The sequence below is a fragment of the Diabrotica virgifera genome, chromosome 5 (genome assembly GCF_917563875.1).
Source record: "Diabrotica virgifera virgifera chromosome 5, PGI_DIABVI_V3a".
NCBI lineage: Eukaryota > Metazoa > Arthropoda > Insecta > Coleoptera > Chrysomelidae > Diabrotica > Diabrotica virgifera.
The window spans coordinates 165,074,010-165,093,513 of NC_065447.1; the positions used below are offsets into that span (position 1 = coordinate 165,074,010).

General features: G+C 33.4%; 1 protein-coding gene across 1 annotated transcript; it reads right to left on the reverse strand.

Moving 5' to 3' along the window:
- Nucleotides 1-112: 112 nt before the first annotated feature.
- Nucleotides 113-19,466, reverse strand: LOC114341192 (dehydrodolichyl diphosphate synthase complex subunit DHDDS-like). Its single transcript, XM_050651657.1, has 2 exons — nucleotides 19,020-19,466; nucleotides 113-828 (listed from the first exon to the last, which is right to left on the reverse strand). The coding sequence occupies exons 1-2, from the start codon at nucleotides 19,284-19,286 to the stop codon at nucleotides 190-192; spliced, it is 906 nt and encodes a 301-aa protein (XP_050507614.1). The 5' UTR covers nucleotides 19,287-19,466; the 3' UTR covers nucleotides 113-189.
- Nucleotides 19,467-19,504: the final 38 nt, after the last annotated feature.

Below are 19,504 nucleotides of genomic sequence, written 5' to 3' on the forward strand. Positions count from 1 at the left end.
GTAGGATGCGCAGAACGGTCTACGCAGTCCGCCGACGCAGGTTGTGTCTGGCTTAGGATCAATTTGCGCCGGGGCTAAAGGGTGTTCTTAGTCCAGAAATGATACAATAATAGTTTAATATAATTTTTATTTTCTAAATAATTGTTTTATTTTGTACTTAAAGATACTGATCATAAATAATTGCAATTTTTATGCATCTGCATATATTTCCAGTTGTTTTCTCCTTTTAATTTCAATTTCTCTACTAAAATTTTCTATCCGTGGATGACATCCATCAGTGGGTTTATTTATATAATCTTGGAATGTATTATTTCCCTCATCGTGGAATACATTATTTCTCACCATTCTCTGGTACTTAAAAATGATTCCTAGTAAATTCCAAATTGAAAATTCTGGCCATAAGACATCAGTGAAACAAATTTCTGTTCTCTGTGATATCTGCCAAAGCAAAAAATCACTTAATCTGACCTCTCCTGAAGTTCGTATTAAGATATCAGGACTGGAGCTCAAATAGGTATATAAACAACTTGAAATCAATTCTTCAGAAATGTCGTTGTTCTCTAAATAACCCTCCTCCACACCTTTAACAATTGTTTTGATGCTATTAGTTATTTCTTCCCTGGAAACATAAGAAAATGCTACATTTAATATGGATCTATTGTTATCTTTGGTAAGAAGAGTAGCTTCTGCAACTAGTTTTCTTAAATCTTCAGAGAGTAAAGATAAGTCACCAATTACTCTTATACAAATACCTTCTTGCATCAATCTTTCTTTTTCTTCAAATAGTTTTTGGAATTTTTCTTTGGCCAATTGCATTAGGTGGTCTACCTAAAATCATATCAACAAAATTATAAAAATCGTTTATAATTAAGTCACATAAATAATATAAAATTTCAAATCTATACACATCAAAATGGTCTAGGGCCTAGGGCTAGGGGACAAAGTATTCAAAGAATAATTAAATGGTAATTTGGCAATTTATTTGAAAAATATTGAAATTCAAAAGATCTGGACGCTGCTTAACGATAAATTGTCTTCTTCTTCTTCTTCTTTTTGTATAGACATGACTCTGTCTGTTTTTTCAATGTGCCTCTAGTAAGTTGTCGTTCCATCGTTTTCGTGGTCTTCCCACTGATCGTCTTCCTATTGGGGAACCGTCTCTCGCTGTCCTGACTACCCTATTTGTTGTCATTCGGCTTATGTGGTCATTCCATTCTATTCTTCTGTTTCTTACCCGGTTATTAATGTTATCCACCTTGCATCTCCGTCGTATATCTGTACTTCTAGCTCTGTCCCATAGAGTCTTACCATCGATTTTTCGAAGGGTTTTCATCTCCACTGTTTCGAGCATCTTTTTGTCCTCTCTATTACATTACTGGTCTGATGACTGTTTTGTAAATTCTGCATTTCATTTCTTTTCCGATATTTTTATTTCTCCATATTGTGTCATTCAGGTAACCTGCGGCTCTGTTTGCTCTATTCATTTGATCTTCCACTTCTGTTTCGAGCCTTCCCTAGCTAGATAGTGTGATGCCTAGGTATTTAAACTCCATCACTTGTTCTATTATCTGACCTTCCAGCTCCAATTTACATCTTATTGGATCTGCTGTTATAACCATGCATTTTGTCTTTTTTGAGGAAATTAACATGTTAAATTCTCTGGCGATTATGTTGAATTGGTGCAGCATACGTTGTAAATCATCGTCACTTTGAGAGATTAGTATTGCATCGTCCGCATAGCAGATTATTTCAAGTTGTTTTTCTCCCATTTGGTATCCTTTTTTAGTTCTTACTTTTTTTATTATTTCGTCCATAATCAGGTTGAACAATAAAGGGCTCAAGGAATCCCCCTGTCTTATTCCATTGCCGGCTTCAATTGGGTCAGTTAGTTCATCGTCCACTTTTACTTTTATTCTGTTGTTCTGGTAGATGTTTTCTATCGTTTTAATTATTCCCAGAGGTACCTCTCTCGAGATAACAAGTGGATAACGTACTTTAATGTGACCCTGTCAAACGCTTTCTTAAGGTTCACGAAACATAAATATGCCGGTATGTTGTATTCCAACGATTTCTCTCGAACTTGCCTCATTATAAATATAGCGTCAGTGCATGACCTTCCCGACCTAAAACCTTGTTGTTCTTCTGCTAATGTTATAATTTCATTCAATTTGTTTGTTATCACTTTTGTTGTTAATTTTAATGTTATGTTTAATAAATTAATCCCTCTGTAATTATCCGGGTCTGATTTGTCTCCTTTTTTGAAGAGAGGTATTAGGGTGCTTGATCTCCATTCTTGTGGTATTCTGTTTTGTTCTATTATTTTGTGTATTAGTTTTAATAGTTGTTTAGTTAGATCTTGTCCTCAGTACTTTAGGAGTTCGTTCGATATTCTGTCTTCTCCTGGAGATTTTCTATTTTTTAATTTTCTTAATGCTTCCTTCACCTCTCCCTCCTCCATATTTATTTCTTTGTTTGTCGTAACTTCAGGTGTTGGTGGTTCATTATCGTCGCCTTTAGCAAATAGAGATCGGAAGTAGTCTGCCCATGTTTCCTTCTGAATGTGTTTCGCTTTCATTAATTCGTTCATCTCATTTCTTTGCCCTCTGATCATTCTCCATACTTCTTTTTGTGTTCCGTAGAAGTCGTGTTCCATCTGTTTTGAGAAACTCTGCCAGTGCTCCCTTTTTATTTGCCTCACTAAAGTATTCGTTTCGTTTCTGATTCGTTTGTAGTGGTTGTATGCCTGTTGTGTTTGTTTTGTTCTGTATTATAAAAAGGCTTTCTTCTTTTCTTCGCATTTAATCTTAACTTCCTCTCTAAACCACGGGGTTTTCTTCTTTAATATGTGAGTATTCGTTACTTTTCTCTCTCCAAGTGATTCTGTTGCAGCGTCGATTATGTTATCTTTGAGTTTTTGCCAGCTTTCATCGATGTTATCGTTTTCTAATATTCCATTCTCAGCAATCTTCTCTGATATTCTTTTCCTGTATAAGTATTCCGTGGATTCCGTATCTGGTCCTTCGACTTTTGATTTTTGTTTGTGTTGGTGCTGCCTTCTTAGGTGTGAAATATTTCATAATGATTCCTATTTTACATAATACTAGGCTATGGTCGCTACCTACATCTGCTGAGTTGAGGCATCTTACGTCGATTATTTTTGATGGATGTAGATCTCTGTTGGTGACAACATAATCTATCATATATCTTTGTGCACGGGTGTTATTGAATGTATATTTGTGTTGGTCTTTGTGGTCAAAAAATGTGTTGTTTATTCTAAGTTCGTTATTTGTGCAGAAGTTTATCATCAGTTCTCCATTTTCGTTTTTAACATTTTCATTGAGTTTTTGCTTAATTCCGGGTATTACTTGGTTACCTATTCGAGCGTTAAATTGTGAATAACACAACGACCGGTCGTCATATACAGAGAGTTGATTGGAGGTGGATCATATTCACTCCTGCAAATTTAGCAACCGTCTGTCCAGCCCAGTAAATGACTGTTGTGGAATGTAATTTTCCTTATTACGAAGGATTTGCTTGAAAATTTGGATATAGGTCCCTCTTACCCGCTACTTCATAACTGGACTTGAGCCCAGCGTAGCTTTTACTTGGGGGGTGAAAAAACTTGGGGGTTTTATAGAGTTTTTTCACAAAATTCACAAATTTTTCGTTTTGCGAATTTGAAAAAAAAAATTTAAAAAAACCTATTTAGAAAAACGAAAATTGCGAATTTCTAGTACCGGTCATATGCGTCCGTTTTAGGTAGAGCTGCATTCCCGTGGCACATTTCCCAGGAAATCAGTAAAAAATGGAAATCCCGATTTCCCGGGAATTTTTACAGATTTCCCCGGATTTTAAAATATTTTATTTTAAATTATGAACGGAGATATTACTAACTCACAATGAATAAATGATTCTGATACAATTATTATCTTTGCTTAATAATCATTTTAAATCATTCCACTTAAAATATTTATTTTTCAATTATATTTTAACCCGGGAGCAATCGCGCTCACTTCTGTCACGTAAGTAGTCACGAGTAGAGAAAAAATCTCAGAATACGAATTTAAATGCGAATTTAAAAGAAATTTCTATTGTATAATATTTTTATTGACTTGTTACGTTAAAAATATCTATTTCTAACAATTTTAAAGCTAATTGGTTCTCACCAAAGATGTAAATTTCACAAAAAAAAATTTAAAAAAAACTTAAAAATTTTTTTAAAAAAATTCCCACGCATTACTACAATCTTCCTCGAGGCACTTACGAGTGAAAAGTTATGTTACAAAATTTTTCTTGAAGTTATCACGGAAGAGGATAAAATGTTAGATTTTTTGGCGCGGCTGCTCTCGGGTTAAACCTTCCAATTTTGGGGTAAAATCAGAATGTATCACATCCGTCAGTATAAACATTCTTTTGTTTATGCGACGATCCGATTCATTTTGAAGCATCCAGAATTATAACATAAATATTTATTTTGAAATAAAATTATGTTTATGAAGAATTAGTACATAGGAAATTTAATACGGTATTAGATTAGTGCAAATCAGCTGACCTGAAGTTTAAAAAATTACTCACTACACTAAAAAGCATCAGACCTATATCAACAAAAGTGCGTTTTCAACTTCAGCAAATTTCTGTACAAAAAAAGAGCCAGCCTGAAAGATCAAACACTCAACAATTTATGTTTTTTAAAAACATATTTTAATAATAATAAAAACAACGAAAATTCAGATTACACAAATTTATAATCTTTCTATTTTTAAAATTTTCTTTAAAATTTTTAATTTTCTTTTAAATTTTTGAATTTTTCTAAACATTATTAATTTGTAATCAAATTTTTTATACTAATTGCATTGAAAAATTAGAACAAAAAGAATTTCTTCTTTTAATTTTGAAATTTCCCGATTCCCGGGAAATCCAAATTACCAACTCTCGATTCCCGGGAAATCAAAAGGGGCCGGGAAAATGGAGTTCTAGTTTTAGGTAGGTCTATTTTATCGCATCACTTGTTTGCCTTTAATTTTAAGCATTTTTGACCCTAGATTAGAGACTACAAGCCCATGTCCAAAAAATGGATGGGTCATATGAACCACCAAGTGACGTATATAGGACGATATAAGAGCATAAAATAATAAGATTCAGCACTATGCCGTCACTTGTAAGCTGTCCAACTGAGTGCTAGTGACAGTGTTCCCAGATGACTTTTTTGAGGATCAGGAGGTATCGCCACGAACGATCAGGGGATTTCAGGAGACTCGCTCGCCTCAAAAATTGGTAGAATTCTGTAGCTTCAGTCTTTACGTTTATAGATTGGCAACTAGATGTCGCCACGAAAAATCACTAGAATCAGTTGGTGGAGTATTTTTACGTTTATAGGTAGACATGCAACTCTATAAAATCTGTAAGAGACGGCTGTGGCAACGCTAGATGGCGGCTAAAGCATAAAAATAAAAAAATATGAAATAGGATAAAATTCTGAAAAATTCAAACTCCATACAAAACCGTTCTTGAATCGTTACGCGCATGCGCAATGACAAATAATGCTGCGCAGTAACACATTTTTCGTTACTGCGCATCCTCGTAATCATTCAAGAACGGTTTTGTATCGAGTTGGAACAAAACCAGATGATTTTCAGAATTTCATCACTTCATCAGGAGGTTTAAGGACGCCATCAGTAGATCAGTAGGCGAGGGTCGCCATCAGTAGGTCTCCTGAAATTTCAGGAGGTCTGAGAACACTGGCTAGTGAGAATTCAAACTGATACTGACTCAATACTGACAATTTCCAGGGTAAATTTGGTCATTTCATTCTGTACGGCGTCGCATCAGTTTCATACTGTTTCAATAGGGCTTTTCATCGACTGTCATTTGTTTCGAGCTTCTGTCATGTGTCACATAATATTAATATATCTACGCCATACGTCTTTGGTTTGTATCATTCCAGATACCAATAACGTATGACGTAGATATATTAATATTATGTGACACATGACAGAAGCTCGAAACAAATGACTGTGAATGAAAAGCCCTATACAGCTTCTAATCCATTATTCCGCAACACCGTACAAAAATCATGCGACAAGAGGAAAAAATCGAGGGTTGCAATCCCCTCTCTTTCCGTGGTTCAGGGGGTGATTTGAAAAAGTACGGCTTCGGTTTTAAAACATTATCTAGCACTCAAAAGTACTATTAAAAATAATTCCGTCAAAAAATTATTGTTCATTTGAATGTATATTAATAATTATTTCATGGTATACTTGATACTTATAAAGCTGTAAAATCATTTGACTCCGTACGGCAACTTTTTTTTAACATGATATTGTAAAATACAATTGTTATATAGTATTGCCGTTCAAAAAAAACTGCTCTAAAAAAATTATAGAGAAATACAAAAACAGAAACTTTTTAAATTATTGCAAAAGTTTAAATATTCATAGATTAATAAAATATAGCAATTTTCTACATTTTTCCCTTGTTTTAAATAGTATTTAGATAAATAAATTAGGAAAAAATGATGTCGTACATTTTAATGCAGACCATTATCTTTTAGGCTGATGAAAATGACGCTACCATTTTAAGGGTTTAGTACTTTATGGTCATCTGATACTGCACGGTATTAACATATTTTTGAAGAGAACAATAATTGATAATATGATAAAATCATTATGACGTCTAACTGAAGTGAAAGGGTGTGTATTGTCCTTTTCATGATCATTTTTCAGTGCGTAACAAATGAAAAAAGGGTAAGTCCGTGATAATACACATTTATGACATTTATTCTAACATGACATTTTAGTTAAATCTGACAGTTGTCACATTTTATTTTCAATTTGGAATAAAAACAAATCAAATGTGTTTCTTGCATTTATAAAATGGTATTTTCGTTGATTTGTATAGTCTTATAAATTATACAGATTATATTTGTAATATTATTATCTAATTTAAAAAAAAATATTTTTTTATTATGGCGCCATCTATCGACAACTAGAATAAATGTTATAAAAATGTCACCGACGAAATGTAATCACCGACGTGCCTTTTTTTCTGTCACATACAATTTAATGCGTTAGAAAGAAATCGAAAAACTGTGACGCACTGAAAGATGATCATGAGAAATACCGTACATAATATCCAAGAATTGAAACTGTAAATCCCAGTATCAACAGTTTTGTATACTTTTTGGTTTAATATACAGGGTGTTTCATTAGTAATTGTCCATATAGTAACTGGAGAAACCTTAGCACAAAATATGAAGATTTAACCTAAAACACTTAAATAAAATATTCCTCCTGACCGAGATACAGAGTGTTTTATTACAAATATCCTAAAATGATTTCAGCCCATTGTTTTAACACCTTCCAATAGTTTTTGTTCAAACTTGACAAACTGTTTACACATGGTAGAATACTAGTGTTAAAAGACTGTTTTTCGCTGTTACCAGAGGCGTGTTGTAGGTATATATACTTAATTTTTCCCCCACAATCTACGCCACTGTCGTAATAATCATTTCAACATTTTTTTATTCTTGATACTTTCTACATAAATATCATCCTTTTGTCTCAATGCGATGTTAGTAAGATTATGTTGTATTTTAAACATTAAATCAGACTATGTGTTTAAACTACACATTATGTCCTTTACCTTTGTCCATTGAATCCTTTACCTTTAATGATTTTTGACCCTACTGCAAATATATTTAAAAATATAATTTTTGACCTTGTTTATCTGTCTAACCTATCACTGGATGGAACGTATTTTACAAATTGGTTTTAGTTTCGTTATAATCGGCGTTCTGAGATCGTAATTACCAGATTATTATTTGCTGTTTCCGGTGGTGTACAAAATATGCAACAATTGTAGTAATGTAAGTATATCTTTCAATTGTTTTTTTGGTCATTATGGCACATAATATATTTTTCTTTATAAACAATACTTTTTCTTAGGGAGCATTCAAGTATTTAGGTCTGGATCCCGCGTATGAAAAAAAAGTTGATTAATAGCAAGCTGAAAATTTGTTAATAGCTTAAGGGTGTCTAGTCGGTTAAACTTTGATATATGGGAACACTGGAACAGGGGCAGTATTAATTGTGGAACAGGTTAAAAATTTGGAACGGTCAGACCACGAAAACGGCACATTTATTTTGTCCGACAGAACAGACTTAAACTCTCCGAATAGAGATTAAACTCTCATGCAAAAATCAGACTGTTATTTATCACCTGTCATAATTCATGTCATTTGACATATTCTACATGTTCCACTCATTAAAACGCCCATTTGGTGATAAATAGCAGTCTGATTTTTGCATGAGAGTTTGATCTCTGTTCGGAGAGTTTAAGTCTGTTCTGTCGGACAAAATACATGTGCCGTTTTCGTGGTCTGACCGTTCCAAATTTTTAATCTGTTCCACAATTAAAACTTCCCCTGTTCCAGTGTTCCCATATATCAAAGTTTGTCCGACTAGACACCCTTAAGCTATTAACAAATTTTCAGCGTGCTATCAATCAACTTTTTTTTCATATGCGGGATCCAGACCTATTACGTAACGCGATTTTTGAAGATTTCTAACCCCCCCCCCACCTGCGTTACGTAATACTTGAACGATCCCTTATGTAAAATATCACATTTCAAAAATATTGTTATTAGTAATTTTATTTTTCAAGGGATTGAAATCCCAATTGATTTACTGAGAAGGAACTCGAAGTATTCGCTGATGCTGAATAAAGTTTATAACAAACAACTAAGTGTAATTTTCAAAAAAAAAAAACTCTGTTTTAAAGTATATTTTATTGTGGTTATAAAGTATGCCACATGTGTACTTATGTTATAACTTGATGTGCGAGTAGTTAAAGGTTAAGGCAGGTTAGGCAGGATTTTTTCCACCCGGAACTTTCGTAAATTCCAAAATTTATGCTTAACCTCTGAGTGGCGCTTTCCTGCCATGGACGTGGATAATAATTTCAGTGAATTTTTAGATAAGCTTATCTGTATCTTCAATAAAGCATTTCCTTTAATTGCAATTAAGCCAAAACATCACAAACCCTGGACTACTAAAGGTATCCGAATATCTTCCAAGAATATGCGTTCTCTTCTCTATATCAAGAAATTTACTACCAACGTCTCTATCACTGAATATATCACCAAGTACAGGGCAACCTATCTTAAACTTATAAAATCAGCTAAAAAAGCCTACTACCAGAACCGTCTGGGAAGCTCCAAAAGTGTTGCAAAAGAAACTTGGTCCATAATAAACGATCTTCGAAATAAAACCCACACTGCTCAAACATTTTCCCTTCCAGACCCTGAAAATCTAAATGAATACTTTGTTAATGTGAGTAAAAATATTACATCAACTATTTTGCCACAACAAGATCCCATTTCCTATCTCCCTAATTCAAGAAAGGTCTCGAATTAATTCTTTATAAAACCAGTCGATAAATCTGAACTGATCCAAACAATCAATAGTATCAAAAGCAAATCTTCCTGTAGTACTGATGGTCTATCGATCAAATTTTTTTCTAATCTTCCAGAAAATGTGTTAGAAGTCCTCATCTCACTAATTAATGATTCTTTTGAGAAAGGTAAATTTCCAGAGTGCCTGAAGACAGCCATCATTATTCCTCTTCATAAGGGTGGTGAAATATCTAATACCTGAAATTATAGACCTATTGCACTACTACCGGTACTCTCCAAAATCATTGAGAGACTCATAAAAGCCCGACTTATGTCATTTCTAGTTGAAAACAACATTTTATCACAAAATCAGTTCGGCTTTTTAAATAATAAATGCACCACTGATGCCATGTTTTCTGTACTACATGAGGTTTATCAAGCACTGAACAATAATCTTCACACTGCCACCGATTTTTGGGACTGCGCCAAAGCTTTTGATTGTGTAAATCACAACATTTTGATAAAAAAACTAAATTTCTACGGAATTCGAGGCATTTCTTTAGATTGGTTCCAATCTTACTTGGATGATAGGAAACAACTGGTTAGAGCAAATGAGACAGACTCTAGTCTCAAAAACACTGTATGTGGGGTACCTCAAGGTTCAGTATTGGGTCCTCTACTTTTCCTTATCTTTATTAATGACATCACTAATTTAAAAATCGATGGAAAAATCTTTCTTTTTGCTGATGATACCAGTATCACTTGGAGCAACTCAAATATTGCAACTCTTCATGCTACTATAACTTCTGATCTACTTACAATAAAAACCTGGTCTGACTCAAATTTACTCTCGTTTAACGTAGATAAAACAGTAGCATTGTCTTATAAAGGAGCTCTTCAACCCTTACCTCTTAATAACAGCCAGATCAGTACCGTTGATTCTGTAAAATTTCTTGGTATTTTTTTAGACAGCAACCTTAAATGGTCCCTCCATATCGATTTGTTACGGAAGAAACTCTCTTCAGCTTGCTATGCTATAAGATCTGTTTCGAATGAACTCAATTTAGCATCTTCCAAAATAACATATTTTTCTTTGTTCGAGTCACATCTTCGTTATGGTCTTCCTTTTTGGGGTTCTGGTACAGCTGCCCAATTCGATGTTATTTTCAAATTACAAAAAAGAGCAATAAGATATCTGTTTGGCCTCAGAAGAACAACACATTGCAGAAGTTATTTCAAAGATCACGGAATTTTAACCCTTCCATCTTTGTATATTTTAGAAACTGTTTGCTTAATTCGTAAACATCTACATGTCTTTCCACCAAGACCTAATCATGACTACTTCACGAGAAATTCTACGTTTGACGTCTATTTGCCGACCCCGTCCTTGGAGTTAGTAAAGAAATCGATATTATATTCCGCAAAAAAAATGTACAACCATCTCCCCCTACAACTAAAATCTGCACCATCTTTCCACAAATTCCGTAACTGACAAAAGCCTACCTGTCTGAAAGACCATATTATTCAGTAGAAGATTTTTTTAGTCAATAACTAAGAAATTACAGTACCCTTTGCACAAGTAGTATTTTTATTATTTTTTTATCTATATTTGGGTGTCATATGCAGCAGCTTAACTTTTTAACTTTTTAACTTTTAAACCTTTTTTATTAATTATTAGGTACACTATTAGACAAGGCGAAATCGGCGGGTTCGAAGGGAAAAATATTCCCATGAGATTTTTTTGCATAATCACATTCGTGACACATCCCAGAATAGGGTTCAAGAAGTCGCCTACGTGAAAAGTGGGCCAATTTTTTTTAACAATTTTTTTTTTAATTAAATTGCAAGAATCAATATTTTTGGCCCGAACAATTTTTTTGGACCATTCTGGACAAAAAATGTCTCCTATAATTTTTCTCTAAAGTTGATATTTTTCGACTTATAAGCAATTTAAAATTGAAAAAAAAAAAACGAAAAATGGCGATTTTCAAGGCTTAATAACTCGGTTAAAAGTTATTATTATGAAAGTCAATATATGACTAAATCAAAGTTTAAAGCCCCCCCTACAATATCCTGAAGAAATTTTTGTCATTCTTTTATTACTAAGCTGTTATTTTTAAGAAATAATAATAAGCGCCATGCACGTGTGCGGAGGCTGTAAATGCTGAGTGCGAGAGAGAAGCCATTCCAGCAGTTCAATTGTGCATCTTACTCGCACTAACATTTACAGCCGAGTCAATATGATCTAACCGCTCATTGTTATTAATTAAAAATAACAGCTTAGTAGTAAATTGATGACACAGATTTCTTCAGGATCATGTAGCGGCGACTTTAAACTTTGATTTAGTCACTTTCTGACTTTCATAATAATAATTTTTAACCGAGTTATTAAGTCTTAAAAATGGACATTTTCGCGTTTTTCAAATTTTAAATTGCTTATAACTCGAAAAAAATCAACTTTAGAGAAAAATTATAAGAGACCTTTTTTGTCCAAAATGGTCCAAAAAACCTAAAAAAAATTAGTCCGGGCCAAAAATATTGATTTTTGCAATTTGATTAAAAAAAAATGTTAAAGAAAAATTGGCCCACTTTTCACTTGGGCGACTTCTTGAACCTTATTCTGGGATGTCTCACGAATGTGATTATGCAAAAATATCTCATGGGAATATTTTTCCCAACGAACCCGCCGTTTCCGCCTTGTCTATATGCATTTGCAATTTATTTAAATTTTTGCAATTGATTATTTCTGTTTTAACTTCATTATTATTATTATTATTTAAATATATTGACGATTTATGTCATTTTAGTAAATTGGATTGTTACTGTTTTGTTTTTTTGACTATTTATAAGCTTTGTCGATAAAATTGTAAAATTTTTCATGGCAATAAAGCATATTTCTATTCTATTCTAAGGACCATTTTTCTTACTTGTCTCTGAATTTGATAATACAGTACAATCTGCCATATGCGGACCTGTCATATCCGGACCTCCCCATATCCGGACGGTTCTGGGCCGTCCGGATCTACCGAAATCTACCGAGAAAGGCAGTCCTTCTGTTGGACAACGCACTAAAAGAAGAACTAAAAGATGGCGAAATAATGTATTATAGAATCTATAAAACATGTCTATCGACGAAAGTTATTGACGGCGTTGATTACTGGAATGTATGAAGGAGAAAACGTTTCAGAGACTGTAAAAGAAGTAGTGGTCTTGATATCTGGATTTTTTCATATCCGGATCGGTCTGTCTCCACATTGATCCATATATGGCAGGTTTGACTATATTTATTGTCTTAAAAACATCTAGGTACTGTTCTCTTATTAGATCCATTTTGGAATATGGTAGCAATGTCTGCTCTATTAGAAATGCTACAAAGATCTGTTAGAAAGAGTGCAGAAAAAGTTCTTTATTAAGAATTAGATTTAAAATACATTTTTATATAATCAGACTCAGCTCTAATGGTAAACCCTTTCAGATCCTATTAAATATTTCCAAGCAGCAACGTGATGCCAGTATAATATTTTTTAATAGTCACCTATACACAAAGTGCGCTTACTTGGCGATGGGACTAATCTATACTCATATTTGGACGTGAGTATGCATCACTAGAGCTGAAAGGGTTTAGTTGAATTTAAGGCCATCGGTACATAATTCGAAAATATTTTACGGCTATCCCTACTTTTTCTGTCTCTGCATGGCAAATTATGTGTAATAAAATTCTCACTGGTATGGATATGTAAACTTTACTTGACAATGTCATCATTAACTTTAAAGAGATGGCTTTTGAATGTTCTTGGATAACTGTTACTTGTATAATTAATTGCCTTAATTATTAATTCAGTTAATTAATATGATAATTTTTTCACTAACTATGTATTCCTCATCATCATCATCATCATCATCTTGGTGCTACAGCCCTCAGAGGGCCTCGACCTTCTTAAGCTTTCTACGCCATTCTGTTCTGTCCCTTGCTTGCATTTCCAGTTGCCGACTCCAATCTTCTCGGCATCTTGTATTACCCCGTCCATCCACCTCAACCTTGGTCTACCTCGGCTTCTCATTCCCACAGGTTGAGCTGTTAGAATCTTTTTGATCATGTTACATCAAAAACCAGAGGTGGCGGCATATTGGTATTGGTTAAAAGTTACATCCAAGCTTCAATTATTAAGAAAACTGAAAGCCACATCGAACAGTTGTTTATATTATGTAAATATTTTGGAACAAGTTTTGTGGTGGGCGGTGTATATATACCACCTGGATCAACTGAGGATCAATACAGTGACCACTGTCTGGCTGTTGAAGAAATCTGTGCTACATATCCTGATACCAAGTTTTACATAGTGGGTGATTTTAATCTGCCTAGTGTACAGTGGTCAAATTCTAATAATGGTGTTAAAGTAAACTGTTCTTCAGGTTCTCCAGCTCTTTATCTAGCACAAACATATGGTTTTTATAATATGTTCCAAATGATTAATACACCAAATAGCAGAAATGTATTTCTGGATCTTCTTTTTACCAATGATAATTCAATGGAATGTTGTAAGTCTTTAGATCCACTTTTTTGTGACTCTATTCACCATACCTCTTATACCTGTAATTTTAAAATAGGGAAAAATGAAATGTTAGATTCACTTAAAATAGAGGAATTTTATTTTGATTCTAAGAATGGCAATTATGAGGGTCTAAATGATGACTTATTTTCAGTACACTGGGACAATATATTTATACATAATGATATTGACACTGTTGTGTCAGATTTTTATAATATCTTAACTTTTGGTATTCAATGTTTTATTCCACAGAAAAAATTTAGAACATCCAGCTATCCCTCTTTCTTCTCTAGGGAATTAAGAGAATTGATATCACTAAAAAAGAGTAAACATAAAAAATATAAGCTGTCTTATAGTGAAAGGGACTATCATGAATTTAGTATGTTGAGAGCACAATGTAAACATTTGAGTCGAGAGTGTCACAAAAATTATCTGACATCTGTAAATAGGGATTTGATTAGTAATCCAAAGAATTTTTGGAAATTCATTAATGGTAGGAGAACATCAAGTAATATTCCGAAAAACATGGTTCTAAATAATTCAGTTGCTACCAATGGTCAACAAATTGTTGACTTATTTGCTAATCACTTTTCTACAGTCTTCTCAAATGCAAAGGCAATGTCTCCTGAAAAATTTTATAGCCAAATTAACATAGATTGTCCTGTGATACGTGTATCTGAGGTTTTCGAAAAGTTAGGGACTCTTCCTAATAAGCTAATGATTGGGGCTGATGGCATTCCAAATCTTGTTTTAAAACAGTGCAAATATTCATTATCTCAGCCATTGTGTAAACTGTTTAATTTGTCTCTATCTACTGGAATTTTTCCCCATATCTGGAAAGAAAGTTATATCTCGCCTATATTTAAAACAGGCTCCAGAAATGATGTAAAAAACTATCGTAGTGTATCCATACAATCATCTATCCCAAAATTATTTGATAGTCTCATGTATAGTTATTTGAACTGGCATTGCAAACACATCATTATTGATGAACAGCATGGTTTTAGAGGAGGTCATTCCACAATGACCAACTTGCTTCTATACCATGGTAGGTTGTTGGATGCCTTGGAGAGGGGGTATCAAGTTGATGCTGTGTATACTGACTTCTCCAAGGCATTTGATAAGGTCAATCACTTGTTATTGGTTGAGAAGCTGAGAAATATAGGTTTCTCTGATAGATTGGTGGAATGGTTGCATAGTTTTTTGTGCGATAGAAGGCTAGTAGTTAAAATCAGTAACTTTATATCTAGAGTGATTGAGGTATGTTCAGGGGTTCCTCAGGGGGGACACTGCTCTCTTTTGTTATTTAACCTGTTTGTTAATGACCTCAAAAAGGTCTTGAAGTATTGTGACTTTCTCATGTTTGCTGATGATCTCAAATTATTTTTAACTATACGTAATGATCTTGACATTAGTTTACTACAAAAAGATTTGGATAGTCTTTCTCAGTGGTGTGAACATAATCTCTTAGACCTTAATATTGATAAATGCTTTCAGATTTCATTTCATAGGAAAAAAAAATAGAATACCATCATTCTATTCTATAAATGGGCAAAATCTTAAAATAAATGAGGTAGCTAAAGACTTGGGTATACTATTTGACTCCAAACTGAATTTTAGTGATCATATAGATAAACTAGCAGTAAAAGCGAACAGGATGTTAGGTTTTACACTAAGAAATTGTAAAGGGTTATCTTTGGAGGCAGTGAAGACAGTATATGTTGGGTTGGTCAGATCACAGCTTGAATATGGGTCAATTATCTGGTCTCCTCAGTATAATGTCTATAAGTCATTACTGGAGAGTGTGCAACATAAATTCCTACGATATTATAATTATATGTTCAATCTGAATATGATTCCTGACCACAACTATTCTCATATTTTAAGGTATCTTAAACTGGATACATTAGAGAAGAGAAGAACCATGTTTGATATTTGCTTTGTTTTCAAACTATTGAATGGAAATATATCATGTTCAGAAATTCTTTCACAAATCAAATTTGCTGTTCCACAGAGAATGCTTCGACAAAATAACTTATTTTTTATTGGCTTTCATGCAACAAATTATGGTAGACACTCATTCATGAATCGATCCCTAGAGTTTATGAATAGAGAAGATAGATTGGATGTGTTTAATAACTCTTTTCAGTCATTTAAGAGAACTCTTTTGGAAATATCTTAATGTTATATTGCTATTACATATGTGTCAGTTTATTAGTGATAACTTATGTACCTAATGGATTTATTATTTAAATAACTTTTTGTTCATTCTGTATGTGATATATTTGTACCTATATGTATCTTTTAAGCTTTTTTTAATAGGATGCTATTTAGATTAGTTTTGATATAGCCTTTAATCAAAAATGTACTATTATTTTTTTTTTGTAATGGGGGTTTCCCGTCTAATAATAAATAAATAAATAAAAATAAATAAATAAATGTTCGATTCAGGGCCCAGGCTACGTGTCCTACCCACTGCAGGCGGTTTCGCTTAATTACAGTGATAATATCTTTTCCACCAAACGTATGCTTGTAGATATTCTGCAGTTCAAAGTTATATCTACGCCTCAATATTCCGCTCTCACAGACCGCTCCGAACATTTTGTGTAGCACCTTTCTTTCAAAAATTGATAGAGCGGATTCATCTGTTTTAGTTAGCGTCCATGCCTCTGATCCATATGTGAGAACGGGGACTATCAATGTTCTATACAGCCTTATAAGAGTTTTTTGAAACAGATGTTTGTTAGATAAGTACTTTGATAGACCATGATAGCACCTGTTTGCCATTATTATTCGCCTTTTGATTTCCTCAGATGTGTTATTATTGGGGTTAACTGATGTCCCTAGATATATGAACTCTTTGACTGCTTTGAAGTTTTGATCATTGATGATTAGATCTGCGTCAACAGTTCCAGCTCTTTTGTTTGTGTTAGTCGTCATTAATTTGGTTTTATTTTGATTTATATGTAACCCCATTCGTTCAGCTGCTGCTACTAGTTCGGTTAGGATTTCTACAGTTCTCGCCCTGGTTCTTGTTATAATGTCCACATCGTCTGCAAATATGCTAGAATTTATACTGATCTATTAAATATTGTTCCTGTGCTATCTATGTATTCAGTGATTGTAATAATTTATCTACTGTACAACAGGAACTAATACTCAATCGAGAAAAGAGGAAAAGATTTTTAATACAGTGGAACCTCGATTATCCGTCTCTCCATTAACTGTCACCTCTGTTAACCGTCAGGGTCCGTACATAAGTTTTATTGGCCACATAAGCAAAAATTGAGTCATCAATTCATTTTGTATGAGCATTGCGATAAGCCAAACGAATGGTTAATTTATGACGAGGATGCAAACAGCTATCGATTGCTAACAGATGATGAAATCATTGAAATTTCAACAGAGGGGGACGAAACAGATTCAGAAGCTGACACAGACTGAGTTTGACGGTGGCGACGTCGATGATGCTATTACAACTGACAAAGATTTGAAGAAGCTGGGGGAAAAAGCTAGATTTGAGTAAGGAAGCTAGAGAAACAACATGGCACGTGCAACAATTCATCGAGTGGTATTCTCAACGAAGCAGTGAAGAGGAAGCCAATAAAGTAGATTGCATGATCTTACGCCGATTAAGAAATTCAGCCGTTGCAAAATGTGAAGCACCAGTAAAACAAACAAAGGTTTTAGAATATTTTAATGTTCTGTTATCCGTCTTTCCGATTATCCGTCATACCCTTGGTCTGGTGCCCTGACTGATAATCGAGGTTTCACTGTAATATATTGTTACTATGAAACGTTTACAATTTTGAACATCTTTAACAACAAAATACTTGGATCACTGAATATACCTATCCTGGTGTATTCTCTGGTTGAATCTTCCATAAATAATCAACAATAAATAACTTTTTATTAAGTTCACGTCTTAAATCAATTATTTATCAAAAATACACTATTCTCCTTTTCATGAACATTTTTCAGTGCGTCACAAATTATAGAAAAAAAGGTAAGTCCGTGATAATACACATTTATGACATTTATTCTAACGTGACATTTTAGTTAAATCTGACAGTTGTCAAATTTTATTTTCAATTTGGAATAAAACCAAATCAATTGTGTCTATTGCATTTATAAAATGGTATTTTCTTTCATTTGTATAGTCTTATAAATTGTACAGATTATATTGATAATATTATTATTTTATTTAATAAATAATTCTTTTTTGATTATGGCGCCATCTATCGACAACTAGAATAATCACCGAACTAGAATAATTACCGAAGTATTCCCAGACGTGCCTTTTTTTCTGTCACATACAATTTAATGCGTTAGAGAGAAATCGAAAAACTGTGACGCACTGAAAGATGATCATGAGAAAAAGAATATCAATATTATTAATCAACAACTCAAAATATTCCTGATGCCATGTCAAATATTTAAAATTGTCACTGTCTTGTCAGCATATATTCTATTCGACTCAGTGCATTGTACGACAAAGATAGCGAATGTTCACCACGGACATGGTGTCCATTGTTTTCGAATCCTGAAAAAACTAATAAATATTTTTAAGAAATTTAAACGCAGAATGAAAGACTAAATTATTATCGAAGGCCGAAAGTCCCTTAGAATAAATAAAATGTTTCTTTTGAACAAGATATTTAAAATTAAAAATCACACTACATTTTTTCTTTTAGTTTTACACCCATGTAACTAATTAATATAAACATTATAGAAGTTTACAGGGACCTTTGGCCTTCGGTAAGAACGTAATCTTTCATTCTGCGTTTAAATTTTTCAAAAATACTTATTAGTTTTCTCAGGACTCAAAAAAAATGAATCCCATTTAAATAGTATTGAAGCCGAAAGTTCGTACCCATCCCCTTAAGGAAAATTGTAAACAAAATAGCAAGTCCGTAAATAAACATTACATTACATATTTCTCCATATGTAACAACAGTGGATATTGTGCAACAGTAGGTATACTGCTGGTAAATCAGCCATATCAGTTGATACAAATTTCAGGTTTGTAGAAATTCTACCTCTTACTACACTGGTACTCATGATATAGGTATGCTTACCTCATCTTGTGACCTTTTAAAATTCTCAATACTGAATGCATACACAGTTACTTCTCTGATACCCAGCTCTCGGCACCAATTTAAACATTCAGCAAGTTTTTCAAAACCTTTGGAATGGCCTTCTGCTTTCTGGACATTTGTCTTTTTAGCAAATCTTCTATTGCCATCCATGATAATTGCAATGTGTTGTGGCACAGGTCCATATTTCAAAACTTTGATACAAAACTTTTGGAAACTAGTTAAATTGTTTTGGCCTAACCAAGACATGTTGGAAATCTATAGTCATACACTCCAATAACACGTTGATAGATTAACACATACACGTAATGGATAATGGTGATAACATCACCAACAATACTTATATTCTTAAATTAATGGATAATACTATGGACAAAAAACTTAAATGATAATGATCTTAACCTAATGTTTTAACCTGACTTCTTGAACTTGACAGTGACAGATACATTTGCCAGCCATTTATATTT